The sequence below is a fragment of the Amia ocellicauda genome, chromosome 12 (genome assembly GCF_036373705.1).
Source record: "Amia ocellicauda isolate fAmiCal2 chromosome 12, fAmiCal2.hap1, whole genome shotgun sequence".
NCBI lineage: Eukaryota > Metazoa > Chordata > Actinopteri > Amiiformes > Amiidae > Amia > Amia ocellicauda.
This window is the reverse complement of record NC_089861.1, coordinates 30773726-30801062: the sequence shown is the minus strand read 5'-3', so window position 1 is coordinate 30801062 and position 27337 is coordinate 30773726. Positions and strand designations below refer to the sequence as shown.

General features: G+C 46.7%; 4 protein-coding genes across 5 annotated transcripts; 1 reads left to right on the top strand and 3 right to left on the bottom strand.

The window, feature by feature from the left end:
* Positions 1-1758: 1758 nt before the first annotated feature.
* Positions 1759-7507, bottom strand: lin37 (lin-37 DREAM MuvB core complex component). The gene is made up of 10 exons (XM_066719293.1): positions 7438-7507; positions 7008-7083; positions 6385-6460; positions 5600-5650; positions 5456-5485; positions 5076-5161; positions 4793-4953; positions 4560-4691; positions 3800-3873; positions 1759-2515 (listed from the first exon to the last, which is right to left on the bottom strand). The coding sequence occupies exons 2-10, from the start codon at positions 7039-7041 to the stop codon at positions 2434-2436; spliced, it is 726 nt and encodes a 241-aa protein (XP_066575390.1). The 5' UTR covers positions 7042-7083; positions 7438-7507; the 3' UTR covers positions 1759-2433.
* Positions 7508-7661: 154 nt separating this feature from the next.
* Positions 7662-20027, top strand: proser3 (proline and serine rich 3). 2 transcript variants are annotated; one of them, XM_066719290.1, is made up of 13 exons: positions 7662-8400; positions 8645-8756; positions 9052-9362; positions 9556-9707; positions 11756-11877; positions 12279-12355; positions 14138-14271; positions 15213-15346; positions 15550-15953; positions 16224-16545; positions 16720-16903; positions 17215-17296; positions 19941-20027. In XM_066719290.1, the coding sequence occupies exons 1-13, from the start codon at positions 8390-8392 to the stop codon at positions 19990-19992; spliced, it is 2097 nt and encodes a 698-aa protein (XP_066575387.1). In that variant the 5' UTR covers positions 7662-8389; the 3' UTR covers positions 19993-20027. The 2 variants fall into 2 exon arrangements, with proteins under 2 accessions (XP_066575387.1, XP_066575388.1); XM_066719291.1 differs by lacking the exon at positions 19941-20027 and adding an exon at positions 17474-17664 and having other exon boundaries at positions 7663-8400.
* hspb6 (heat shock protein, alpha-crystallin-related, b6) lies at positions 17731-19865 on the bottom strand. The gene is made up of 4 exons (XM_066719292.1): positions 19638-19865; positions 19182-19293; positions 18226-18348; positions 17731-18111 (listed from the first exon to the last, which is right to left on the bottom strand). Exons 1-4 carry the CDS (start codon positions 19784-19786, stop codon positions 17950-17952), a joined length of 546 nt encoding a protein of 181 aa, XP_066575389.1. The 5' UTR covers positions 19787-19865; the 3' UTR covers positions 17731-17949.
* Positions 20028-21917: 1890 nt separating the features above from the next.
* Positions 21918-26700, bottom strand: psenen (presenilin enhancer, gamma-secretase subunit). Its single transcript, XM_066719289.1, has 4 exons — positions 26537-26700; positions 25173-25278; positions 24927-25031; positions 21918-22851 (listed from the first exon to the last, which is right to left on the bottom strand). The coding sequence occupies exons 2-4, from the start codon at positions 25231-25233 to the stop codon at positions 22712-22714; spliced, it is 306 nt and encodes a 101-aa protein (XP_066575386.1). The 5' UTR covers positions 25234-25278; positions 26537-26700; the 3' UTR covers positions 21918-22711.
* Between the last annotated feature and the right edge of the window lie 637 nt (positions 26701-27337).

Sequence of the window (27337 nt, the reverse complement as noted above, 5' to 3'; positions counted from 1 at the left end):
AGATCATTAACAAGATCCTCCCATGTAGTTCTGGGCTGATTCCTCACCGTTCTCATGATCCTTGAAACTCCACGAGGTGAGATCTTGCATGGAGCCCCAGACTGAGGGAGACTGACAGTTATTTTGTGTTTCTTCCATTTGCCAATAATCGCACCAACTGTTGCCACCTTCTCAACAAGCTGCTTGGCGATGGTCTTGTAGCCCATTCAAGCCTTGTGTAGGTCTACAATCTTGTCCCTGACATCCTTGGACAGCTCTTTGGTCTTGGGCATGGTGGAGAGTTTGGAATCTGATTGATTGATTGCTTCTGTGGACAGGTGTCTTTTATACAGGTAACGAGCTGAGATTAGGAGTACTCCCTTTAAGAGAGTGCTCCTAATCTCAGCTTGTTACCTGTATAAAAGACACCTGGGAGCCAGAAATCTTGCTGATTGATAGGGGATCAAATAATTATTTCCCTCATTAACATTCAAATCAATTTATAACTTTTTTGAAATGTGTTTTTCTGGATTTTGTTGTTGTTATTCTGTCTCTCACTGTTAAAATACACCTACCATTAAAATATTAGACTGATCATTTCTTTGTCAGTGGGCAAACGTACAAAATCAGCAGGGGATCAAATACTTTTTTCCCTCACTGTATCACTATTACAGTGCAGATCAACAAGCTGAGCCTCAAGATCAGACTTTGATCTCTAGGATTTCAACATGCTGACAACATTCTCAGATGAAATCTTGAGTTCATTCAGGATGGCAATCATTCTGCAAACCTGACAATGTAGTGGCCACATGATTCTAAATGTTAGTTTTCTCAGTTTCTGTTCCCTAGTCATCTCTGTAGCTTTTTGTCACCGAGAAACAGCAGCTTTAAGTAGCTTTTGTCTATCTGCCAACAATTCACAACTAACTGGCCCCAGCTGTCTCCTCCTGGAACAGAATTCCTGCTAGTCCTTAACTATATCTCCTTCCTACAACCTGTTTACTTTCACCAACTCAGCAGCTGAACTGAATTGACTTCAATTAAGACAAACTACAGACATGATTAACTTCAATTAAGGCAAAGTTAAAATAAAATGAGGAATGTTAAGACTGGCCAGAACCAAGAAAACAACAAGATGGCTGCCTCTGCCCTGTACTCTCCTGTTTCTGTCTGTGGCAACTTGTAAATACTTCTGTTTCTAAATAATTTCCTAGAAAAGAGACCATTCCCTAATTCCCTTAAAATAAAATAGTTAAAATTAACACTAAAAATCTCCAAAAAGTAACTTATCTTATGTTAGCAAAAAATGTTTGTATATGCATTTAAATTGCGTCGGTTGCGAAAACTATGCAAGTGCGTTTGTTTTACTTGTTACAATCATTTGCAACAAGATATAATGACAGTTTTTGATATAGCCGTGTTATAAAGCACTAATTTAATATATCCATATAATGAAGTTTGGACTTGTGTTCTTGTGTGCATGCGAGGGCCCCTGTGGCAGCTGAAAGTTGATCCTGATCAAATGGCAGTGCAAACGCAACACCACTGATTGTGATCAAATGTTCCGATGCATTTGATCCAGATCAGACATGGCAGTATAAATGCAGCAAGTGCTCCCCATTAATAAGCAGGATGGAACCGGCTGTGAGCCAGAGCTTTCGTATCTGTCACAGGCACTCACGGAGAATGGGTCATTTTTTGGTAAGGAAAATGTCTGAAATCAGACACTACAGTACCGTACTCAGAGACATGATGTGGCCCCTGCAATAACAGCACAAGTTATTTTCTTGTTTCATTTTCATCTTTATTTCTTAAAACATAAACAGAACCAGCATGAGCAGTGCCCTGGGTAAACTGAACCCCCTGTCTCCCCCCGCACAGGGAAATGGAACAGGTCGATTCCCATGTAAGTGGCCGTCCCCAGGCCTGTCCCACCCCTTCTTCAGGAGGAGGGCAGAGGAGATTCTTGTTTTTGTCATTTTAAATCTTTCTGCAGTTTATCTTCTAATTACTTCTTCCAGGTGGCGGGGGGAAGGTGAGAATTCAATTAAGTTTCAGTTTGATCGACGGCAGGTTTGATCGGCAATGGGCTCGTGTGAGGCTGTTTGTTTCAGTCACTCCTGAGGGGGGAATTGCATAGTCCGGCACTTGGACAAATACGGACTGTATCTCTGGTGTAAGTGCAGCCTGTTAAGAGCCTGCAGTGCTTATCAATCTGTGTGTGTGTGTGTTTGTCTGTCTGTGTATTTCGTGTGCATCTGTGTGAGTCTGTGGTGCGTGCAAGTGCATCAGTGTCAGCATTCATTTGCTTGAGGTGCGAAGTGTGTGCGTCAGTGTGAGCGAGAGTGTGAGGGTGTCAATGTGAGAGAGAGAGTGTGGGGATCAGAGTGTGGGTGGGTGGGTGGGGGTGTGTGTGTGTGGTGGGGGGGAGGGGTCAGTGTCTGTGTGTTTGGGTCACTGTCGCTCATACATCTCCTTCAGCACCTTAATGCTCTCGCTGTAGCGAAGCTGGTTCCTGCTGGAGGCCTCCTTCCACCTGAGAGATGGACAGACAGAAACAGAAAGATGGGCACATTTCCAGGACTGAAAATATTTGGAATACCTTCCACAATACTGTCAATTCTTACTGTCTTTTTAATAATGCTCTGAAGTACAGCAGTACTGAACGTACATTGTTTTTCCTGTAAAACAGAATTGAAACACTATGAACACTAACTTGTCACTTACAGGAAATAAATAACTAGGAACTATTGATGTGCAGATACTGTGTACATTTACTCCAGTTTTTGCAGTTCAGTACATAGTATTTTGGCTGGAGTTCAATTGCCAACACTGCTCTGAAGGGCTGGCCTTTTCAACCAACTGTCCAATGAAAAAGCCTGCCCTGGTGTGGTCTTCTGTGCCGTTGAACATAAGGTTCCCTCTTTGATGTCTTGTGAAACAATGAAACAAACCAAATATACCAAACACTTTAAAGGAACTGATCCACTGGACAATGTAGAACTACCACCAAGTTTAAAGTTTGGTGACATATGAAAATGGTCTCTATCACCCAGTCATGTCCAATATGTATTTTTTTTCTGTATGGTGTACTTGTATATTACAGAAGTCTATTGCAGCCACACAGAAATAATAAGAACAAAACAATTCATAAAACAAGATTTGCACAAAAAACTAACTCAAAAAGTCTCTCTCCTGATTCCACTAGTAACACAAGTTTTTAGACAATGTAATGATGTAAAAAATATATTTCAAAATTATTTGAATGGTAACCATAGTTATCATATGTAATGGATCAATGTTCTCTAGTGCACTGCCGAATGATATATAATAATACAGGCTATATTATTTGCATAATTTCTTTCCACTGTTTGAAAGTGAAAGTAATGGCGGTATTAATTAACCACTTTTTTCCATCGTTGTTATGAAATGTGCATTTGACTGAGTAAACAATTGTATACTTTGTTGTCTCACGGCTTTAAGAGTGAATAATGACGCATTCCCTTTCCACAGAGGCTCGTGCAATCTTCAGAACACAGTGGGGGAGTCAAAAGTTCTAGAAGTCTATTTGAGGGGATTCTGCTGACAAAATGACGACCCATTTACACATTATTACCCTTACATATTTCCGTCTATGATTTGACACCCATGGAGAGAGACACGGACAGGATCAACAGTCAGCCCCAGCCCCAAGCCCCCATCATCCATCCATCTACAGATGAAACCTCCCCGGATACCTCTTACTCATGTTTTCTCGCTACTGTAGCCTCATACGTTCATTCGTTCATTCATTCATTCATTCATTGAAAAGATGCCCTACTTCTGTCTGATCCTCTTCCACCTCTCCATGTGACTGTACATCAGGGGCGCGGAAGGGGGGGACGGGTCCGAGAGCTGGAAGGGAACCAGGAGAAACAGATAGGAAATACTCATCTTTTTATGGCACCTATAGTGTCTGTGAAAAAATATGAATGTGTCTATAATGTGGACATCATATTCTGTTCAGCACAATTCACTTCCTTTCTGTCTTTAGCACCATTCATACCAAAGGCAACTAAAGTCACTTTTACACAAATAACAGAAATACAAGACGGGTTAAAAGAATCAAACCCTAATACATACATACATAACAAAATACACGATTCATAAGAATAAACCATACATAAAAATCGTTATCAACAAACCAATAAAAGAAGACCTGTCAAAAAACATTTAGAAATAAATCGACAGAGAGAGAGAGAGAGAGAGAGAGAGAGAGAGGAAGAACTCTTGATTAATGTCGCACCCATGATTGTACTGAAGTGAATTAAGAGACGATGGCTGCCATCTAGTGGCCGACAGACAACACTGCACTAGGCTGGGATTTATCGACATTAATCTCAAATCCACGAGAGAAAAAAAGATTAAATCAATGCCTAATTCCCTGCTATACAGTACTGCACTAAAAGAGCTAGTACTGCCACTACACTATACTGTACTGTACTGGTCCAACTAGAGTTGCTAATCTGACTACACTGTACTGCTCTCTCGTGTGCTGAATTGCACTGATTCACACTGTGCAGTGGCGACGGAAAGCTCACCTTGCTGGCGGTGGGTTTGTCAGTGGGGGGGATGCGCAGGTTGAGCAGCTCCCCGCTGGGGCCGAGGGGGCAGGGGGACGGGGGGGGCAGCTGGTACACGTTCTGCCCCTTACCATTCAGCATGTCCACCACCTGGGGGAGAGAGAGATGAAAGGAACACATTGAATGGACTGTTCCGTCTCTCTCCAGGACCAGGGCTGTGCTGTACTGGACTGTAGCTCTGCTGAACTGACCTCCTCCTCCCCGAGGCTGCAGTGGGGGCTGGGGGAGCCGGGCGCCTCCCTCGCTGCCGGGTTGTTCCTCATCCAGGCTCGGCAGATTGGGTAGAGGGGTGTGCTGGTGCTGAACTGGGCCAGGTCCACACTGCGGTCGAAGAGCTTGATAATGTAGGCATCTGAGAGCAAGGGGGGAGGGAGTAGAGAGTGTAGAAAGAGAGGAGAGAGGGAGAGAGTGTATAAGAAAGAGTAAGAGAGCGAGACATGGGGGTCAAGGGTGAAAGGTCCTAGGTCAGCTCACTCTGTTTGTGCTGGTTGCTCTCGGACAGCCCGTCATCCATCTCCTTCCTCTTCTTGCGCCGATGCTGCGGGAAGCGGGAGGACGGCCTGCGACCAAGGACAGGGGGTGGGGGGTGCAGGCAGGCAGGGAGCAGATGAGCAACAACATTGTGCTTCAGTATCCAGACACACAGATACTAGCAAGTACTGTGTGATCGAAAATGTAGTTTCTGAGGGAAATAGTGCACTTTTCTGAGGGTGTATGGAGGCGTGTGTATAAACTAAATACACACATACTATACACTATCAATATTTTCCAATAAGGAACTCCTCGTTCTGGGCTGACTGACACACTTATACACTGACTGACCGATACACTTATACAGTTAATGACTGGCTCACCTCTTGCTTGCTGCCGAAGGAGACAAGTCCCTGTGAAGAAAGAAAAAAAGAGAAAAATGTATTATTTTGTACTGCACTGTGGGTTAGTGTTCTGCAGCCCTGGTCCTGGAGAGAGACAGTATAGTACAGCAGCCGGACACTTACTTGGTCAGAGAATCTGCCGTCATCTTGCCGGAGTCGTCCTCATTGTGCTCCCTGAGGAAAATCAAACAGAGTCACTGAGACACTGGACATATCGGCACATCTCAGCACCGATCAAAGCAGAGACTATTGGTGGATTATTCATATTTTGTACAGCTGCTGCAGTCACTGACTGGACTGGACTGGACTGCTGCAGAGTCACTGACTGGACTAGACTGCTGCAGAGGCACTGACTGGACTGGACCGGACTGGACTGCTGCAGAGGCACTGACTGGACTGGACTGCTGTAGAGTCACTGACTGGACTGCTGCAGATGCACTGACTGGACTGGACTGGACTGTCCTGCTGCAGAGGCACTGACTGGACCGGACTGGACTGCTGCAGAGGCACTGAGTGGACTGGACCGGACTGCTGCAGAGGCACTGACTGGACTGGACTGGACTGGACTGGACTGGACTGCTGCAGAGGCACTGACTGGACTGGACTGCTGTAGAGTCACTGACTGGACTGCTGCAGATGCACTGACTGGACTGGACTGGACTGTCCTGCTGCAGAGGCACTGACTGGACTGGACTGCTGTAGAGTCACTGACTGGACTGGACTGGACTGGACTGCTGCAGAGGCACTGACTGGACTGGACTGTCCTGCTGCAGAGGCACTGACTGGACTGGACTGCTGCAGAGTCACTGTACTGGACCAGAATGGACTGCTGCAGAGGCACCAACTGGACTGGACTGGACTGGACTGCTGCAGAATCACTGTACTGGAGCAGCTGTCCAGACACTGACCTCTCACTGTCACTCTTCTCCACCAGCCCCTGCAGCACTGCGTCCAGGCGGCTGCGGGCGCTCGCCAGCTCCACGTCTGCAAGGGAAGGAGAGGACAAGGACAGCCTGAGTCCAGCCACATTCTCTGTAAAGGAGGCTGGGTAAGTCAATGTGTCTCTAAGTGTGTGTCATAGTATTGTCTGTCCTTTTTTATGTGTGTCTGTCCATCTGTTTCTGAGTCTGTTTCTGTTTGTGTGTCTGTCTGTTTCTGTGAGAGAGTCTGTCTCGGTGTGTTTATATAGTTAAATTGGCAAGTTATAAACATACATATTGAAAAAATGTTATATATAGTGTATTTCAGAGTTTCTTGAACACTGATCAAATCGAGAGAAAACTGTAAAGAACTGAGTTAGGACACCTGTGTGTGTGTAAACGATGAAATGCCAATCCAGTTATTGTTATATATATTTGTTATTTTTACCATTGAAATTGTATGAGTAGTGGGCAGCTCCTTCCAGCACAGTGGGGCTAGAGAAGAGGGCGAGCACTGAACTGGGGAAAGGCAGGACTAATCGAGTAGGGAGGAAGGGAGGCGTGTGTACAGGACTATCTGTAGGAGGCTTGACTTTTTTTGCTTCTCTCACCTGGTTTTTCGGTTTTGATTTTGACCTGCAGCATCGTCACCCCTCGCCCCGACCTTCACTACACAGAATACACGGGCTTGAATAGAGATTGAAATCAGTACCGTTAACATTAACTCTCACGCGTGCCTGATTCATATAGGGGATTATGGAAGAATACAAAGTAAACAATGTGTACTGAAAATAAATAAAGAAAGATAGGTTTGTAAAGATTGTGTAACTTTATTAATGTACAAAGAAAACAGAAAGCTGAATTACAGCTAGTACAGTAGGCTACGTATACAAATATGTATCTATGTGAAATATGAAATCCAGCGAAGAATGGCATTCAATCTCTATATATCGACAGTGCTATAATTGATATTACGAACCTACACCTAGACTGAAATGTAATATATTAGATAAAAGAAGGCGCTTGCGTGTATTTGTTTACCTGCTACAAGTTTCGCGGACACCTCCGGTACCGGGCGTTCCTCTTCCGCGCGCAACACGCCGCTCTCCGCTCATTGGCGCAGGGTGCGTGACGCGTGAGGGGCGCGGGCTCCCATTGGTCCACCGAGCTGTCACTCACACCGCCGTGTCGTATGTGAGCGGTCAAGGAACGGAGGGCGTGCGGCTCTGAACTACATTTCCCACAATGCCGACGAGCAGCATGAATGTCGTGGCCGGTGGTTTTGTGAAGGACGAAGATGGTTCTGTTCATATGTCCTCAGAACGAGGTTTAGTCAGACATTGAATGCAGTGGGAAGCCAATCGCTTACCTGTCGGAAACCGTGATAAATTGCGCTGCACCCTTGTGGGAAATGTAGTTTAACTGGACACTTCCGCCCGGCGGCTGGTGACGAGTGGAGCTCCCGGAAGGGCGCGCTGTTCGGTTACAGTTGAGCAGAAGCGCAGGGAGCGCGGACGGTAAACAGTGACCGCAAATTCAGCATAGACTCGCTCGAAATGATTAGTTATGCTCTGTACGTCTTTAACGAAAAATAAGTAAAAACGGCTGTCGGTTGTTAAAATATTACTTTCAAATTATATACTTTATTTCTTCTAGAACCTGATTTTTTAATAATACAAATATACTTTTATCAATGCCAAAGTGTATAGCCTACCTGCACAGTAACTGTTATTCACGCGTTTATGTGTTTAGTGTGTGGAAATGACACTGCTAACAAAACACCGAAGTGCAGTGTATAGTGGTCTCGGTATAGACGACGTTGCCGAGTAGCCAACGACATCAGGATTAAAATAATAATAATAATAATAATAATAATTTCCAAAATCGCAGTCGTCTATATAATGTCAAGAGGAGCTCCAGTACTGGCTGCTGTCTCTTGTGCTCCGGGGCTGCTGTGCGTGAGGACGGACCCGCACCTGACAGCCGAGCGGATATGAAATCCAGGTGAGCAAAACGGGTCTTAATATAGTAAGTAGCTGATGTATGATGGATACAATTTTCTACTTTCCCCTTTTTGTATGTCTAAAATGTATTTTAATCTGTGATCCACGAGGTTAGCTTTTCCAACATCTATATTCAATATATGGTCATATTTATATAAAATAAATCTAATACAAATGACAATTTCAAACAGCTACAGTATCAGTATGATACAGTGATGTTGTCTCTCTCTCTCTCTCTCTCTCAGCAGTGCAGTGTTCTCCACTCAGAACCCTTTTCCCCCGGATGCCCCTTTCGGCAAGACCCACTACAGTCCGTCTCGGGCCAAGAGCCTGTCGAAACGGCAGAGAGAGAAGACGGTGGGTGGAAGATTCCCTTCGCTGTGTCTGTAAATGCTTTGGAAACACTTTGTAAACCTGTCATGCCAATAAAGCTCAATTTGAATGAGAGTGGGGCACTGCTGGCCATTGTAATAACCTCTATCTTTCTCACTCAGTCTCTCTCTCTCTCTCTCCCTCTCCGTGTGCTCCCTTCTCATGCATTCTTCTTTTTCTGATTCTGATTCTTGCCCTCTCTCTCTCTCTCTCTCTCTCTCTCCCCATGTCTACTCACAAACATGTGCCTCTCTCTCTTTTCCCTCTTCCTCCCCTCTAGGCTCTGAGTCCCGTGCGCCTCTCCCACCCTGCCCCCCCCAGCACCCCCCGTGAGGTAGTCTCGTTGACCCCCGAGGACAAGCACTTCCTGGCCGGCTCCAACCAGCTGCTTCTGGCCCCTCCGCCCTCCGCCGACCCCCAGCCCAGCTTCTCCGAGTCCTGGCCCTCCTCCACCGAGCTGGGCTCTCCCTCGGGGACCGACTCCACTGCCTCCCCCGAGGCCCACACGCCTCCCCAGGCAGCCATGGCAGGAAAGTCTCAGGCTTCAGCCCAGTCTGTAGGCTTGGTGGAAGATGACTCGGTACTGGCCAGGTACTGCGATGATGGGGTAGCAGGGGTAGGCCACCCTCGTCCTGGATGTGTTGTTTCTATTGTTTCCCCCAAAAAACAATGCACACATAAGATATAGTCTTACCTCGGTCAGGAATAAAAATCTCTGAATCTGTAGGGACGAGTTCTGCTCTGACTTCCCTACGGCAGCTGTTCCGCTTGTCCATCTGCTCAGGTACGTGGAGCGCTTTCGTCACGGTCGGCCACGCAGTCGGGAGGAGCGCCAGCGGGAAGCAGCCACTGCCCCCCAGGTCCGGCCCTTCTGGTGGAAGCCCTCGCACCCCCCGCCCTCCTCCAGTTCCACCCCCACACAGCCCCACCACACAGGTAGGTGTGTGTATGTCTCTCTATCTCTCTCCAGGGGATAAAATTAACTTTTTGGCTACTAGCCACTGTGTCTGGTAGAAAGAAAAAACTTACCAGCCACTTGGTATTTTTACCAGCCAAAGGCAAACATCACCAAAAATGCATGAGGGTGTGTAAATGTGTGGTGAACATGTTTAACGTGGCTTTTATTCAGGTAATTATTCAATCATCATAACAAAAGCTAATTGCACACCTGCATAGACTAGACAGGTGTGAATGAGGGGAAAGGATCTGGATAGAAAAACATGCTCCCACACAGTTTCTACTTGCAAGTGTTATAAGGTCTTTGATCAAAACATTGCATTGCATGCAAACATTGCAAGTATAACACTTGCTAGTAGAGACTGTGTGCGGGAGCATCTTTCTCAGATTAATCAATCACATATGCAATAACATGGCAGCTAATGGGGATCTGTATAAACACACTAAACTAACACATGAGCAGGGGTGATATATGGTGACACATTATTGCTCTTCATACTCCTCTTCCTATTCAATGCTACTCCTTTCTCTGGGTTTCTGCCCGTCATTAAAAGGATTTCATTGGATTGGCTAGATATTCATAGAGTCATGGTCTGTGGTTGGGTAAAAAATATATAATCTCTAGGAATGATGACCGACAGTAACATCCTTTCCACTGGTCAGTACCATGCACGCCAGCAAAGACGCGATGCAAACAAACCGCACGTTTCTCTTCAGCAGAATCTCCGCTACACAGCAAAAAATGCATGTCTCTATCGCAAATCGTTTCAACATAAATTAATATGTTGTAATTGATGCAATTGGGGAATTCTTATCTAACATAACAACTTTGTTAAATAAATATCTATGTAAAAATACATTATTAGAAGCTGTATGGAAATGGCATAACAGCAGAACTGTCAACTCTCACGCACCTCGTGTCAGACTCTTGTATTATTGTTGCCCACATTATCACAACTGTAAATTGTCACAATTTCAAATTAAGTATAAAGGTTGTGACTATTTGGTTTATAAAGGAATATTTTGCAATTACAGCTGTAATTGACTGACCAATATGTTTTTCTTTTACATTTTTTATACATTATCATTCAATGGCCAGTTTAGCAATGTGAGCTGCAATGAAAATGCCTTAACATTAGCGTCCTTGTGGCAATGTGTTCCGGTCACAACAGCAAAATACAAAATGTATAAGACCTATGTATCTAGCTAATTCATACAATCTGCTTGACTAACCGATTGACTTTTCCTGTCCACACCACACTCAGACTGCTGCTCTGCGTTCGGAAACAACTGTGTGTTCAAGTTCTGGCGAATACAGAATAAAGAGCAATAGCTGGCTGGCTGTGTGTGTGTGTATTAATGTGTTTGTTGCTCCTCTTTTCTTTTGTCTTATTATAATTCTGAAACACTTTGATCCAGGTAATTAAAAAGTCAGTAATTATGGCTATGAAAAGTAATTAAAAAACATAATTTTTCCACATCCTTAACCACATTACTTCTCCTTCATTGCTTTCCATGAAATATGTCCTCCTGGACCAAAGACTGTCCAGATGCCATATATTTAAAAAAAACATGATATTGCCATTTGCCAAATCAACTAACATAGCAACACTTCAACGTCAACAAATTAATTCGAATTTTGAAACATACTGACAGATACTTATATCAGAAACTAAAAGTTGAGTTCCCGTACACTTATTGGCTACCCGCCAAAGTGGCTGGTAAAATTGACAGATTTACCTGCCACTGGCTAAATCTACCCGCATTTGGCGGGTCTTAATTTGATTCCCTGTCTGTCTCTATGCATGTCTGTCTCTCTCACTCTCTTGCCGTCTCTGTCTCTCTCTGACTGTTCTTTGTCTCTGAGTTTCCCTGTCTTTCTCCCTCTCTCTGCTCTCCCAGTATCTATCTCTGTCTCCCTCTCACACTTTCACTTTCCTCTTTTATTCTCTCCTATATCACTCACTTGGTGCCACGCCTGTCATTCACCAACAACCCAATCCCCACTCTTCTCTCCCCCTCTACAGGTGACTTTTCCTCCTGCAGATTGGGGGCATCTGTCACTCCCTCCCCCCCCAGCCTTGCCACCCGGTCCCGCCTCGTTCCCCCACTCTCCCCCCCTGGAACCCCTGTAGACCTCAGCACCACGGTGAGTCAGTTCTGCCTCCCCTCCACAAGGGGGACACAGACACTGGGTGCTATACCCACTGTGGAAGCTGTTCTCCCTGTGAGGCCTCAGCCGGAGCTTCTAATGCAAAGTACTCACACCCTTGATGTGAAAGAAAGATACTGCGCCATCTGTTTAAGTGTAAAAATACACCAGGTGATAATTTTTCTTTGTCTTTATGTATCTGCACCAGGTGTTTAAATTGTTCTACCCCCCCTACCATCTCAGAAACAAGTATCTGTGTGTGTGTGTGTAGTACATTGTGTGGTCAACTTGTTAGTCACCATAGATACACAATTTTTTAAAATTAATAATAAATAATAAAAATGCATTATTAGTAGTAAGAAAAACATTGTAATAATGATGTGTGTGTGTCTCCACAGGCCCTGTCGGACTCCTCTCAGTGTGACCCAGAGATCCTGCAGCTCCAGCAGAGAGCCAGGATGCTGCTCCAGAGGAGGTACTGGCAGAAAAGAATTTCATTTTTTTTCCTGGAACTGTTCCAGTGGATTATATTATATTTATTAATCATTTAAATTTTATTTATTTACGGGAAATGTTTAGAAGGCTTTACGTCTCTTTCCACCACTGGACCTCACACCACCGACAATGTGAAAGTGTGTTCTTAAATCTCCAGAAGAAACTTTGCCAGCTGCCAGATTCATATAATTAAGAGCCCAGGCGGGAGCCAGCACTGTGTGGACTATAGTATAGTACAGTATAGGGGCCCAGACTAGAGCCAGCACTGTGGGGACTATAGTATAGTATAGTATAGTATAGGGTCCCAGACTGGAGCAGCACTGTGTGGACTATAGTATAGTATAGGGCCCAGACTAGAGCCAGTGCTGTGTGGACTACAGTATAATATAGGGGCCCAGACTGGAGCCAGGACTGTGGGGACTATAGTATAGTATAGGGGCCCAGAGTAGAGCCAGCACTGTGGGGACTATAATATAGTATAGGGGCCCAGACTAGAGCCAGCACTGTGGGGACTATAGTATAGTATAGTATAGGGGCCCAGACTGGAGCAGCACTGTGTGGACTATAGTATAGTATAGGGCCCAGACTAGAGCCAGTGCTGTGTGGACTACAGTATAATATAGGGGCCCAGACTGGAGCCAGGACTGTGGGGACTATAGTATAGTATAGGGGCCCAGACTGGAGCAGTGCTGTGTGGACTATAGTATAGGGGCCCAGACTGGAGCCAGTGCTGTGGGGACTACAGTATAGTATAGGGGCCCAGACTAGAGCCAGCACTGTGGGGACTATAGTATAGTATAGTATAGGGGCCCAGACTGGAGCAGCACTGTGTGGACTATAGTATAGTATAGGGCCCAGACTAGAGCCAGTGCTGTGTGGACTACAGTATAATATAGGGGCCCAGACTAGAGCCAGCACTGTGGGGACTATAGTATAGTACAGGGCCCAGACTAGAGTCAGTGCTGTGTGGACTACAGTATAATATAGGGGCCCAGACTAGAGCCAGCACTGTGGGGACTATAGTATAGTATAGTATAGTATAGGGGCCCAGACTGGAGCAGCACTGTGTGGACTATAGTATAGTATAGGGGGACAGACTAGAGCCAGTGCTTTGTGGACTACAGTATAATATAGGGGCCCAGACTGGAGCCAGGACTGTGGGGACTATAGTATAGTATAGGGGCCCAGACTGGAGCAGCACTGTGTGGACTATAGTATAGTATAGTATAGGGCCCAGACTAGAGCCAGTGCTGTGTGGACTACAGTATAATATAGGGGCCCAGACTGGAGCCAGGACTGTGGGGACTATAGTATACTATAGGGGCCCAGACTAGAGCCAGCACTGTGGGGACTATAGTATAGTATAGGGGCCCAGACTAGAGCCAGCACTGTGGGGACTATAGTATAGTATAGTATAGGGGCCCAGACTGGAGCAGCACTGTGTGGACTATAGTATAGTATAGGGGCCCAGACTAGAGCCAGTGCTGTGTGGATTACAGTATAATATAGGGGCCCAGACTGGAGCCAGGACTGTGGGGACTATAGTATAGTATAGGGGCCCAGACTAGAGCCAGCACTGTGGGGACTATAGTATAGTATAAGGGCCCAGACTGGAGCCAGTGCTGTGTGGATTATAGTATAGTATAGGAGCCCAGACTGGAGCTGCTCTGTCCGGATTATAGTATAGTATAGGGGCTTTTGATCACACTGGTCTGTGTCCAGTGACTTATCGCTCTCTCTCTCTCTCTCTTTCTCTCCACAGTGAAACGTCTCTTAGTGGCAGCTCAGTCCCTGTGAGCTCTGAGGGCCTGGGCTCCTCTAGTTTCTCGTCCCCCATCAGCGTAGATGAGCCGGTCCACAGACCCACAGTCCCCAGTCTCATCGACTGTACCACTGGTGGGTCTGAGGGGTGACCAGGCTGGAGGAGGCCTTGTCATAATGACTGGGGGGGATTCAATCTGCAAGAGATTGTACAGTTATCTTTCCTTTTATGATATTAATGGTTTCCATGAAAATCATCATGAATTGAAATAATCATTGTTGGAAAGAATTCTTGGGACTGCAGTTTCAGTCAATCAGCTTTATTTTCTAATGAATTCACAGGGAGACCCTGTGCCTGGTTAAGACTGCAAGGCCTGTTGATTTCCTGGTCACAATCAGTTATATTACCCTCCAGAAGGTGCTCTACAGAGAGGACAGTCCTCCCCCTTCCCATTGGAGTAGACTGATACAGAAGCAAAACAGACAGTAATAAATAAATAAATAATAAACTTTGATCTTGTACCAAGATGTAGGAGCTGCTCAGGAGCTGCTCAGCACCTGGTATCAAGATCTTGCCTCAGAATTCACTGGGTTCTCAGATAAACTCGACAGTAACAAATGCTCACAAGACAATTAACAGAAAGACTGAGCTCCTTGCGTGTCAGTTGAATTAATCTCACACACAATAATAGCAATAATTACACGTATTCAGAAAGCATTAATACAATTAAAAGCAATGGTATACATATTAAAGAAAATCATTGATAATTCGTATTAACCCTTCAATTGTTAATCGAATAAAGGAAATACACGTTGAAGGCTTTATTTGTTCCAAGACGATCAGAACAACGGGACATTGTGGTAGACAGATTGTTAACCGAAATAACTTTTAATGTTTCCATCTTCACTTAAGAATCAGAAAATAACAGGAACAAAAGTGATCCTTCATTTTCTCTCTCTCTCTCTCTCTCTCTCTCTCTCTCTCTCTCTCTCTCTCTCTCTCTCTGTCTGTCTGTCTGTCTCCATCTATCCCTCTTCTTCCTCCTACCTCCCTCCTCTGTGCCCCCCCCCCCCAGGCTCAGTGTCCCTGCCCCCCCCACCCCAGCCCTCCCGGGCATTCACCCCGCACCCAGAGTCTGACATCCTGTTCCAGTGGCGGCTGCGCAGGAAGATGGAGCTGGCCCAACACCACGCTGGGGCTGACACTCGGGTCAGACACCTGTCTACGTACATGTATCTGTACATATCGTGTGTGTTTGTCTGTCTGTATGAATCATGTGACTTTTCTTCTATTTTTTTTTTTTTTTTTTTTTTTAATTTTGAATGTTTTTAATTTTGTAATGTAAAATACTAAAACAATAAAAACAGTATTTTCTTCTCTCTTTTCTCTTGAAAACCCTATCTTCAACAAAGACTCGTCACCTGGACCCCTTTGCCCAGAGCAACAGGGCCCCCGCAACAGTAACAGCATCAACAATAGGAACTCGAGCCGTTGCAGTGTCGCCTCTCCCCTCGCCCCCTGTCGCAAGCCCTGCCCTGACCACACCTTATACCACGGTCCCCGCCCACCTGCACCTACTCTGTGACGTCCTGCCCTGCCCTCTCCACGCACCCCAGCCCCGGGCCCGCCCCTGCCGGGACAGAGACCAGCCCCCCAGCCCTGAGCAGATTTCCTCTTCCTGTTCTTCTGAAGGCACTCCATCTCCTGCAGAGGGCCCACCAGCCAGGAACAGTGTGTCCCGGGTTCGAGCAGAGCAGCAGGAGGCGGAGGAGGCAGGAGGGGACCCCTCTGTCCCCAGGTGTTGGGAGAGACGAAGGTGAGAGTGGGAAGGAGAGTGAGAGATTGTCAATAGAGGGGTGACTACACTAATATTGTGTGAGCAGACATAGGTGGATCTGAATACCAGTGACAAACTTGATTAAGCCTTCCCCCTTCTCTTTGTCTGTTCCTCTCTCTTCGTCTTCTTCATCTCTTTCTGTCTCGGGTTGAGTGCAGTCCAGCCATTTAACAACTAGGTGTCGCTGTGTGACCTACATTAACCCCAACCCACTCAGCCTCTCTTTCCCTTGTCTGTGTGTCTTAACAGTTCTGGGGCGGTTCGGACAGGCGGAACCAGAAGGGATCCAGTAGTGTCCCACCCGGAGAAGAGGACATCCAGGCGAACGGACAGAGAGATGGACAGACACGGGGGGGAGCAGGATGCTCGCAGAAGGTCCGGATCGTCAAAGGCTGAGAGAGGGGCAGTTTCTCGGGACACCGGGGGAAACAACAGGCCAGAGAGGGCAGGTTCAGGGCGAGAGGGGCTGAAGAAGGAAGTGGGGCGACAGGAGAGAGGTCAGAGATCACGCAGGAGTGGGAGAAGGGAGGACATGGCGCCGCCCTCCCAACTACACAGCACCCTAAGCCAGGTAAGAGGAGTTTGTGGAAGTGGGAGACTGGGAATGACTGTGGGAGTGGAACGGGAGTGACTGCAGAGTGTGGATGTTGTCACGAGGCCAGGTTGCCATTTAAAAACAATCAGGATAAGGAGCTGGTTGTGTGAGGCGGACACAGTGTGAGGCAGTGCCGTGTTCCTTGGACAGGTTGTCTCGGAGACGTTGTTCTCCCCCCCGGCATCTCCATCTTCATCAGACTCCAGGCCCCCTCCGCCACCTCCAGAACCCCCTGGACACGCACCGCCCCAACTCCCACAAGCCCCTGCTCCACCTCCCAGCATACACCAGCAACACCCTGAGGTCATCATTCAGCTACTACAGGACGCAGAAGGTATTTAAAAATATTAAGTTAAATTAAATCCATAAATAAATAATGCACATAAATGCATTTGAAAGTCCAGTTGAGCAATTTCTCTCTCCTATAGACGTAGGCAATGCAATGTCCTACTTTTCTTGTCGTCAAGTTTGAAATTGTTTTGATTTTGAATCTGCATTTATCGCTTCAGGTGTTAACAATTACAGACAATACAAACACCGTGATGACCATTCCTCCCTCTCCCTCTTCCCCCTACCCTTCTCCCCACCTCTCGGTCTCGTATTGTTCACTGCACCACGTTTTTTCCCCGCCCCCCACCCTCTCAGATTCGGACGGCTTGGAGTTTGAAGATGATGCCTTGCTGCAGGTCCTGAGACAGAAGAGGCAGCAGGTGAAGGAGCAGCTGAGGTAAGGGAGGTGTGTGTGTGTGTGTGTGTGTAAACATCTATACAGAAACAAATCACAGAAAATGTATAAATTAGCTGGGATTAAAGGTGTCTGCTAAATCCATTGTAACAATAGATTTAGCATGGATTTATTTTTGTATGCATTTTGTTGTTATTTTAATTGTAATTTGTCTTACAGTGAGGTGGACACACTGTTGAGTGAAATCCCAGAAGACTGACCCCCCTCCTCATAGCTACTCCTCAAAACACACCGTCTGTAATAAATTAATGTATTTATCATTTAATATATATGTATACCTCTTTTTTATTATGCTAAGAATTATCTGTAAAACAACACATTTTATCACAATAAATAGTTATTTTTCAAGGCGTCAGCGTCTGGTCTACATGATGGCGTCTGAGCTCAGCTTCGAATCGCACGCTTCAACTGAGCATGTGCAAGGCAGTGAGTGTTTGTGTAGGAGTGTGTTTGTATGAGTGAATGTGTGTGTCACTGTAGGGCTGTGTACGTCTGAGAGTGTCACAGTGTGTTCATGAGTGTCAGTGTGTGAGAGTGTCACTGTGTTAATGAGTCTGTCAGTGTGTGAGTGTGTCACTGTTCATGAGTCTCAGTGTGTGAGAGTGTCACAGTGTGTTCATGAGTCTGTCAGTCTGTCAGTGTGTGAGTGTGTCCACGGCCGGAGGGGGTGGCAGGGCAGGGGCGGTGATGAGGAGCACGCCCTCAGGGGAGAGCACAGACGACAGCGCCGCCACGTCCACCCCCACCGGGACCCTGTACCGCCTGTTAAACTGCCGGGACACCAGGCCTGGACCGTCCTGGTGAAGGAAGGGGTGAGAGATGGGCACAGAATGAGCGAGTGGAGAACAGCCAGCTGCCCTTTGAGAGGGGGGGCAGTGTCTTATAATCGTGTGAAAGCCACGCACACGCACCTGCCTCTGCTCGTGCTGGCCGCGCACCTCCACAAAGCCTCCCGCCACGCGCACCGCCAGCTGCTCGGGCCGGAAGTGCTGCACGTCCACGCGCACACAGAAGGCGCCAGGCCGCGCGCTCACCTGTCGCCAAGGTGACAGCAGGGGGCGGCCGTCAGTCACAGGGGGGCTAAAAATACCGCCCAACCCCCCCCCCCCTGACGCTCATCAGCTCACTGTTATAATTAGTGTGCACACAGTGCTGTTTACCCTGCAGAGCGATTATTACTATTATTACTGAAGTGGATGTGTTCAAATGGGGATGATTGAAAGCTGAAAACGTCACTAAGAAAATAAACTCATTGACAATACAGGTCAGCGGTGCTGCAGTAACACCAGCACAATTAACAATCACCATCTAAACAGACACTGCTGCACGCTAATGGTGTGCACTGCAGTGCAAGACTGTGCAGGGACACACACGCGCACATACCTGTAGTGGTGTGAGCTCGCCTTGGATGAAGCCTCTGTAAAGCAACAACGCTGGCGTGTGTGTCTGTGTGTGTGGGTGGGTTTATGTGGTTTACGAGGTTACAAACTGGTAATTACAAGGTTATTATGCTATAAATGTGGTTTATGAGGACATTGCCAATGTCCCCATCACTCAAATCGCTTGAAAAACATTTTATTGAAAATGTAAAAATGCAGAAAGTTTTTAATGGGGGTTAGGTTTAGGGTTAGGGTGTGTGTGTGTGTGTATATGTGTGTCTGTGTCTGTCTGACTGGCTGTGTGTGTGTGTGTGTCTGTGTCTGACTGGCTGTGTGTGTGTGTATATGTGTGTCTGACTGACTGTGTGTGTGTCTGTGTCTGTCTGACTGGCTGTGTGTGTGTGTGTGTGTGTATATGTGTGTCTGTGTCTGTCTGACTGGCTGTGTGTGTGTGTATATGTGTGTCTGTGTCTGTGTGTGTGACTGACCTGTGCGCCGCCGCACGGCTCGGTCGGCGGGATCCGGAGCTCGGATGGAGAGCAGCTATGAGTGCCGGGGAGACGGGGCAGCGGCGGCGGCAGGTCCCAGTCCATCGCGCCCCTGGGTGGACAGAGGCACAGGGGCAGAACTAAGAGAGGAGTTGCGTCCGGGGAACTGGCAGTAGTAGTGTACTAGTAGGAGTAGTTCCCTGTCCAGTCCATTCTTATTTTTTCACGCTTAGTATTCGTCGTGTCTTTTCCCGACTCCCATTCCACAAGGATCCGTGTGACAGTGAACTGTAGAGTTCATTAGAAGTGTCCGATGTATCACTTATTTCACTTAATAGTGTAATAATATACGTGTCCGGAATTTAAACAATTAATACCGAGAAATTAAAAAATAAAGTGCTATAATTTAGATATTTGTTGGGTGGAGTGTAATTGTACATGTTTTAGTGGCTTTACTTGCGAGTATGCAGGAGTGTCCAGCGACGCTTGTCCTCCAGGTGAGAGTTGAGCTCTGCCGGGAGCTCGCTGTCTCTAGTCGACAATAAAAGACAAGAAAAAGAGCGGGGATCTGCGGCAGCCTGTGGTCGTAGGCTAATGAAATGCATGTTCCGACATTCTGGTTTTATACCTCTCTCTCTCTCTCTCTCTCTCTCTCTCTCTCTCTCTCTCTCTCTCTCTCTCTCTCTCTCTCTCTCTCTCTCTCTCTCTCTCCCTCCCTCCCTCCTGATATTAAACTGTTGTCTCTGTTGTGATAAACAGCTGCTGTGCTTCGGGAATTTGTGCGCCTGTGGCACCGACAACTTTCCGCTAGAGCCCCCAGGGAGCAACTGCCTCGGGTACCGTGGGTAAGTGTCTGTGGGCACTAGTGTTGCTCTACATACGTGTGCGTGTGTGTATTTTGTGCATTTTTGCTTATAGGCTTAACATTAAGTGGTGTACTCTAACCCGTCCATCTCAGTTTTGCTAGTTTGGAGATATAGCCGACTGTTTCTCTTGCTTGTGGTGTGTTTTTCACTGACGTGCACGGGTGACCGGTGCCCCGTCCTGTGCGCCCGCAGCCCGCAGTCCTCAGCGTCGCAGGCCCGGCTGCGGAGAAGCGGCTCTATTAATAGGCATCACGTTACCCGCTGCGACAGAGAGACACGCTGCCAGCCAAGGCGCCAATGACATGAGCGTCCGAAAAGAAATTCAGTTGACCTAATATACAAAGGGTATTTTGGCGAGGTTTAAAAAAAAAGTCTGACTCAATAGGAGGATCAGATCAGGATCAAAACAAAACAAAAAACTGTGCATTGCTAATTAACTTGAGCAAAACAGTCCTATAAAAGCCCCCTGCTAATAACATCATAAATAAACCAGCTCACTTATTACCCATCATTGCATACAACTAATTGACTACATCGACGCGGTGTGCCATAACCGTATTCTAATGCATGTGGGATGTGGCCTGGCCAAAATAAAAATCATCATAATAACAATCAGTGAGATGTTTTTAAGCTTTTTATGCAGTTGTTAAATAAGCGTCTAATGCAGAATTCCCTACAGTCCTCATCCATCTACCCAGTATCAATAAGCGCTCCAGCGCACAGGGCGCCCAGCCGGGGCGCAACACGGACACACGTCAGCTCTGTCTTTGTAACTTGTGCATTTCGCCTGCCATTGGAATCGAGGTCAGCAGGAAAGGACGGGGGTGTTTCTCCGTCCCCTTAATAATGTCAATGGTATTTTTTTCTGCCCGGTTGTTAATTAAACTGGCCCCTCTAATTAAGCAACCACGCCTGCCTCCCCTTTACTGCTCAGTGTTCTGCTCCGCCTGACATTATTCAAATGCCAGGGAGAATGATAAACTAACCCACACACTCCAAGACAATAGATGACTTCCAGTGCTGAAAGACTTAATAGTAAGATGAGCAAGTGTCCCCCGTCCCACACACACACTCCGTCAACCCCATTCTCACAAATACACACCCTAGATCCCACACGCTCAAACAGCCCAGACGCGGCTCCTTGCCTGGTGGCTCTCCAGTCTCTGCTCTTCATAGACGCTTTCTTCAGTGGGGGGGATTCACGTCTTCCAGCACCCTATCAGTTTTCCTTTCGTATTCTTCTGTCCTTTCCTCTTCTTGGACATCTGATTGTGGCCTCTCAGTGGGGGTCTCCATGTTGTCAGAGTGGGGAAGTAATGTATTTGCACCCATGGGCTGATGTAACTCAAATGTGTTTGGAGGGGGCTATATATGGATGCCACTCCACTCCACAGGGAGGTAGAGGTGGGGGGTCCTTGTGCTGCTGGGGAGGGATCACATCTTATGCTGTGAGGTCTTACAGGACCTGTGAAGGGTTCTGTTTTAGCCAGGACAAGACACTTGAGTGGGAGAGTGCGAGTGGATGACTGTCAGAGTCCATCTGTGAGCGTTTGTGTGTTGATGACTGGTGGAGAGTTGCAGTGTGGGTCTGTGTTTATGAATGACTGCGAGTTTGTGGGAGCGTGGGGATAATTGTGGGAGAGTCTGAGTGAGAGTGTGTGTGTGGGGATGACAGGCTGATTTACAGTCATGCACAGCTGGGGTGTTGAAGGTCTCGGGGTCATAATTCCAGTGCTAGGCTCAGCTCTCTGCACCTCACAGAGCAGAGTTCAGAGCTTTTGAGAACAGCCTTTCCAGGACAATCTGCCACTAGGCTGGGATTTGTTTGACATATCGTTTGTAGGATTCATAACAATATTTCAACAGGAGATTTCAGGTTAGTGTTTAATTCATACCACTCAAAAGTTAATCTAATACAGAATCGCACCTTGTCATATGAATCTAAAAAACACAATACACAGAACTTGCCGAGCTGCGGCAGAAATTGAACGCAGTTGAAAAATCCTCTCTATCAATCCGGGATTTCAATTAAGGCTTCCACTAGGTAACTGAGAGCTCATCTGCAATCCAAGCCAAAAAATCAAGGGGTGTCTAGCACCAGGACTGACATAAGATCAAGAAGGTCATTAACTTAAATCAGTTAAAACAGGGCTGGCCAGCTACAGTACAGCAGGGCATGTAAAATATATTATAATACACTACTGCATACAATAAACCGAATGTAGTAGGGGCAGGGTCTGCTTCAGAGGATAACAGGAAGGAATGTCGGGGACGGGAAGTGGAGGCAACTCGGTTCCTGTAGGGAAGGGGCTGCAGAATCTTTATCATGGTGTTCCAGCCCAGCTCAGCTTCCTCCACGATTGGCCTGAATCCCCCCCGATTACAATCATGCCGTGGCCCCTCCCGGCAAAAAGAACACGACCACAGGGGATTGCTGGGAGGGAGTTTGGACACAGCAGCCAGTTAACTGTGGCTGGAGCAGGAGCCCAGGGCACAGACACCAATTGGCCTCTGGGGACTGAACCCATGACTGCCAGCTGCAATGGCACGTGGGCCACACAACAAAGACCTGACAAAAAAAAAAAAAAAAAAAACCCTCTCTTCCACTGCTGCTTCTGTCCCCACCACCACCCTCCCCTCAAACACTTTTTTTTTTTTTTTTTTTTAGGGGATGCCAAGAGGAATGGTGAAGGAGAGGTAGTCTCCCACCTCGCCCCACTGCGCTCTGGAGTGCTGGAAGATAGTGATCCAGGTGGTGAGAACAGCCACCCAGAGTAACAGCCCCACTGCCGACCTCTTCACATCTACACAGGAGAGAGGGAGGGAGAGAGGGGAGTTTTACAAAGCCCTTTTACTGCAAAAAAACCAAGATCAACTCACAAATAGAAGGATAAAAAGAAAGGGGTCAAGGAAAGACTGAAGAGAAGGACAAATCACAGCACTCTCCTCTGGGTGGCACCGGGCCTGTCCCAACACAGTTTCAACAAGGACACCAGTACTGTGTTCGGCAGTGAAAAATCCCTACTCTCTGGAGAGGCTTCAGTCGAGAGCAGTGTCAGAATAACAGGGTCTCCCTGTGCACACAGAAGGGGCACCTGTCGGACTGTGCAGGAGGAGGGGCAGACAGGAAGGAGCTGACAGCAGTGATGGCTATAGGGTTAGCAGCACTGGAAGAGAACAGATGAGAGGTGGAGAGAGAGAGAGAGATTCATCTACCATTTGCATCTCCTATTGTAAATGCTTTGGCAAGACATCATAGATGCCATGCCAATAAAGCATGCTAAATTGAGAGGGAGAGAGGGGAGGAGGGAAAAGAGAGGAAGAGAGTTTGAGGGACTGTGGACAGCCTGCAGCCACACAGGCCCTGCTGCTGGGGGGGGCAGCGGTGATGTGCTGTGCAGTGTCAAAGGGCGGGGCTGTGGCGAGGGAGGGGGGCAGCTGTTCGTATTGATATCTGAGGAGTGGGAGTGAAGGCGCAGATCGATGAACTATTCAGGTCTGCCTTTCTGAGGGTTTAACGTATATACATGCTTTTATTGTAAATGTATTACTATATGTATAATCTGTTCATGGATGACACTGCAGCCACATAGCAGACCAGGTCAGATCTCAGTACTACTCATTTGAGATGATGGTGATGTTATTTACAAAGTTGCTTCTAATTTGGCCCTTATGAGGCCAGATGCAGTATATCATTCTGCAATTCGATTCCCTACTGCTCTCATCACTGTGATCTTTACACTCTGGTTAACTGACCTTCACTTCAAACATGTCGGCTATGTCATCTGCACAGACTTATTTATAAAACATTAAATCACATATAAAACACTATCTAAGCAAACTTATCTTAACAAACAATATCAGTCCCCTCTTATAATCTTTGATCAAGCAACCTGATTAGCTTTACTGTCCCTCGTGCATCTACTACAATATGCAGGTGCTCATGATTGGAGTTACAATCCAGAACTCCCTGGTTTTATACAAACCCCCCCCCACCCCACATATCCTCCTTAGTGCTGTGATGTTTTTAACTTGTATGTATTTGTCAGCTGCTGTATTCATGCTGCCTCTTGGTCAGGTCAGCATTTAAAATGACAACTTGTTTGGCAACACCAAATAGCAAACAGATCATGAATTATAATTGAATTGAGAGAGAGACGCACCAAGAAAGAGACAGACACTGAGACACAGAGATGTGGGGGGGGAGGGAAGGAAGGGAGAGAGAGACTGCACTGTGGAGCGCTCTGCTTCCCATCTCTCTCAGCTCTGAACGATTCCTGCTCTTCTCCTTCCACTAGTCCTCTCTAGGAAGTTTGTAATATTATTAAAAGGCCTGCTGAATCTTAAATCAAGAGCTCCCTTCTTGGCTGGTGCCCAAGACAGCAGACAGAGCTGTGGTACAAAAGCACTCCTCCTCCTCGATACAGCCCTGTTGTTTTTACCACAGCTCTGTCCTCAGCCCCATGTTCCTCTCCGTTTCTTTTTGGTCTCTTCACCTCTACCACACTGTCTGTTACCTGTGCGCTGTCTTTCCCCTGCTCTACCTCGGCCACATGCGCTGCCTGGTCCTGGCCCTGCCTGCACCGCCGGGGTCTGCCCGCTCCTCCATCTCCTGCTGCACAAGCCTGAGCTCACACCCTGTCTACCTCATGCTCGCCTACCAGCCGTTCTGCCTGGGACAGTTACCCCCATCCTGGGGGAGGCACTGAGCTCGGGTCAGCAGCGCGAGAGAGAGAGAGAGAGAGAGAGAGAGAGAGAGAGCGGGGGAAGGGTAGAGTCTTCAGCCCTGGTCCTGGAGAACTGCACAGTACGAGTAGCCAGATGATGTAGGGTTGTGAGACAGGGCACTGCGCTGAGGATCTGTCACTCAGATACTCACAGGTCTTGAGGAGAGGTTGCTCGGTGAAAGCCGGCTTCATGAAGGCCTCCCGGAAAAACCACACGACATTGACCAGCCACAGGAATGGCAGCAGCGCAAACCCTCCTGGGAGAGAGAGAGAGAGAAGAAGGAAGGTGGGCACAGATAAGTAAAAATAAACAACTCAAGGAATGCATTTCATTGCATTATTTGGGAGGTGGCGTTACTGCAGCTTCACACAGCTCCCCTTCCTCCCTTGTTTCTTACCCAGGTAGTATTTTCTACACAGGTTGAGTTTCTCCTCGTTCGGGACTCTTTCCAGGTTCATGGCGGCTCCTCTGTCCTCACAAACTCTCTTTCTCCACTGTAAGAACTGATAAAAACAAGAGAAAAACTCCTTCAGATGGAAATGACAACATAATACTACTTAAAAAAATCCATATTATGTATTACACTCATGTCTATATCGTCTTGATATATGATGTCACATTTCCCTCTCAGTGATTCCAGAGGGGGGAGGGGGTTGGGCACAATTATTTCCTAGGACCTGTTAAGTATTTACTATTTAACACTCTCCAATGACCAGTTAACCCGGCTGGCAGTGCCGCCTGTCGCTAAGAAGCGGAATTACACGCCCCGGTACAGCTACGGCTTACCGAGCATAAACATTTAATTACACGTTCCCTAATCAACCCAGTTCCCTGAAGTGTAACTCCCGTATGTTGCCATCAAACTTAATTTTAAGTCTATCTCAATAACTTTGCATTTAAACTGCATTATTAAGTAGAAATATGAGGAATGTATTCAGCGGATGGCTTTATCCGTCTTATACGACTTAGCCTAAACAGTTGAATCATTATTAGCCCACATATACACACACACAGTTATACTATGCATTAATCTTTGATCGTAAGACAGAAATGCTTTCTTGTGACTTGAGTCGCATGATTGTGTGTTGTGATGCTTTGTTAATGGCACACTGAACTCGGAGGGGTGGAAGACGCATGCTAGGAGTGCGGTGTTATCGTCAGTGTAGTATACTGTAGTTTACCGCGGTGTAATGTGCCTTCTGTGAATATCAATTCGTTGACTGTGTCTCGCAATAAAAGCTGACAATAAAATGGCCTGTGAAATACACTCAAAACGCTGCAAATTTAACATGTGCCCTCCCCACACAGAAGTACTAAACTTAGGGACATTCAAATTGCACTTAAGTGTCGTTGGGGACCAAACTGCTGCCTCATTTACCCCCAGTGCTGAGTTTACCGCTGCTGTACTGCTGTAACGAGAAGCACCCAGATGCCCCGCAGCTCATACCGGCTATTCCTCCACACGGCCTCTTCCCCCTAGAGTCGCAGTATCATCTGTTTCTGCGCGTTTTGTGAACTGCTCTGTTGCACTACATGTGTTGTTGTTGTTTATTTTATTGGATGCACGGATAATGACCTTTATATATTACTTGAGGCAAATGCTTTTATTTTATTATTATTACTACTACTACAAACATCTTTCCAGCTGTTATGACGTGTCCTCCGCAGTGTCGTCGCTCCGCCGCCTCCGGGTGCTTTCCTAATTGAATCCCATTCAAATCGCCACAATCATTCAAACGGAGAAACGGACACTTTTCTTACATGTCCTGGACGTCTCTGTCGGGAATACGCTCCGTCTCCGCTGAGGGGGAGGGGGGTCAAAAGGCAGAGAAACAAAAGGAAAAGAGAAAAACGAGAAGCATCCAAAACAAGCCCTCGCTACTTTGATTTCCACAGTTCCGCTTCCGCGGTCTGCGCCGCGGTGCTCGCTGGGATATGTAGTGTGAAGACACGTCTCCTCTTCTCCTGGCCGTGCGCAGTGCATTCTGGGCAGTCTGGTCCACCTGATTGCGAATCTGCGATTTATTATAGAATATTTAATTTTGGGGGGGAAATACTATGCTGAAAATTTGGAAAATATGTGCATGCATGTTTAAATATTTTATTTTAGGGAAACACTGACACGTTATCAATTACACGCTTTTTACATACAACATCACTTAACCGTTTTTTTTTTACCTTTTTATGAAAGCGGATTAATGTCTTATTCTGATTCGAGGCGCTATAGCGGTCCAAACTTCTAACGCAGTCCCTATGCGCGACATTGTACTGTCTTGCAATGCAGGAAAACTAGAATGTTTAGTTTTATAAATTAACTACCAGCACCTGCAATTCCTCATGCACTTTCTAATTGGCACACATATGCACCCTTCTTCTGTACTGCTGGTAATGACGTCAGCTCCGAACCCCCTACATGGCAATGACGTCACTGCTGTGCGTGTTCTGTACGATAATGTAGCGGACTTTATGACGTTGTGTGCTGTGTGTGCACATTGCATTGATCTGCAGTTGCTGTAGCATTCAGTGCTTTTGTTAAAATAAAACAGTATTATGTGTGTGACA

Bases quoted from the DNA above. Each gene is read 5' to 3' on its own strand.
- proser3 (XM_066719290.1), top strand. The intron at 9,363-9,555 runs GTACTGCGATGA...CCATCTGCTCAG, and splicing joins GATGACTCGGTACTGGCCAG to GTACGTGGAGCGCTTTCGTC. The intron at 9,708-11,755 runs GTAGGTGTGTGT...CCCCCTCTACAG, and splicing joins CACACAGCCCCACCACACAG to GTGACTTTTCCTCCTGCAGA.
- lin37 (XM_066719293.1), bottom strand. From the start codon at position 7,041: ATGCTGCAGGTCAAAATCAAAACCGAAAAACCAG. The intron at 5,486-5,599 runs GTAAGTGTCCGG...CTTTCTTCACAG, and splicing joins ACGGCAGATTCTCTGACCAA to GGACTTGTCTCCTTCGGCAG. The intron at 3,874-4,559 runs GTGAGCTTTCCG...GTTCCCTTCCAG, and splicing joins ACAAACCCACCGCCAGCAAG to CTCTCGGACCCGTCCCCCCC.
- psenen (XM_066719289.1), bottom strand. From the start codon at position 25,233: ATGAACCTGGAAAGAGTCCCGAACGAGGAGAAACTCAACCTGTGTAGA. The intron at 25,032-25,172 runs GTAAGAAACAAG...TCTCTCTCCCAG, and splicing joins GTGTAGAAAATACTACCTGG to GAGGGTTTGCGCTGCTGCCA. The intron at 22,852-24,926 runs GTGAGTATCTGA...TCTCCTGTGTAG, and splicing joins GCAACCTCTCCTCAAGACCT to ATGTGAAGAGGTCGGCAGTG.
- hspb6 (XM_066719292.1), bottom strand. From the start codon at position 19,786: ATGCATTTCATTAGCCTACGACCACAGGCTGCCGCAGATCCCCGCTCT. The intron at 19,294-19,637 runs GTAAAGCCACTA...CTGTCCACCCAG, and splicing joins ACACTCCTGCATACTCGCAA to GGGCGCGATGGACTGGGACC. The intron at 18,349-19,181 runs GTCAGTCACACA...CCTTGGCGACAG, and splicing joins AGCCGTGCGGCGGCGCACAG to GTGAGCGCGCGGCCTGGCGC.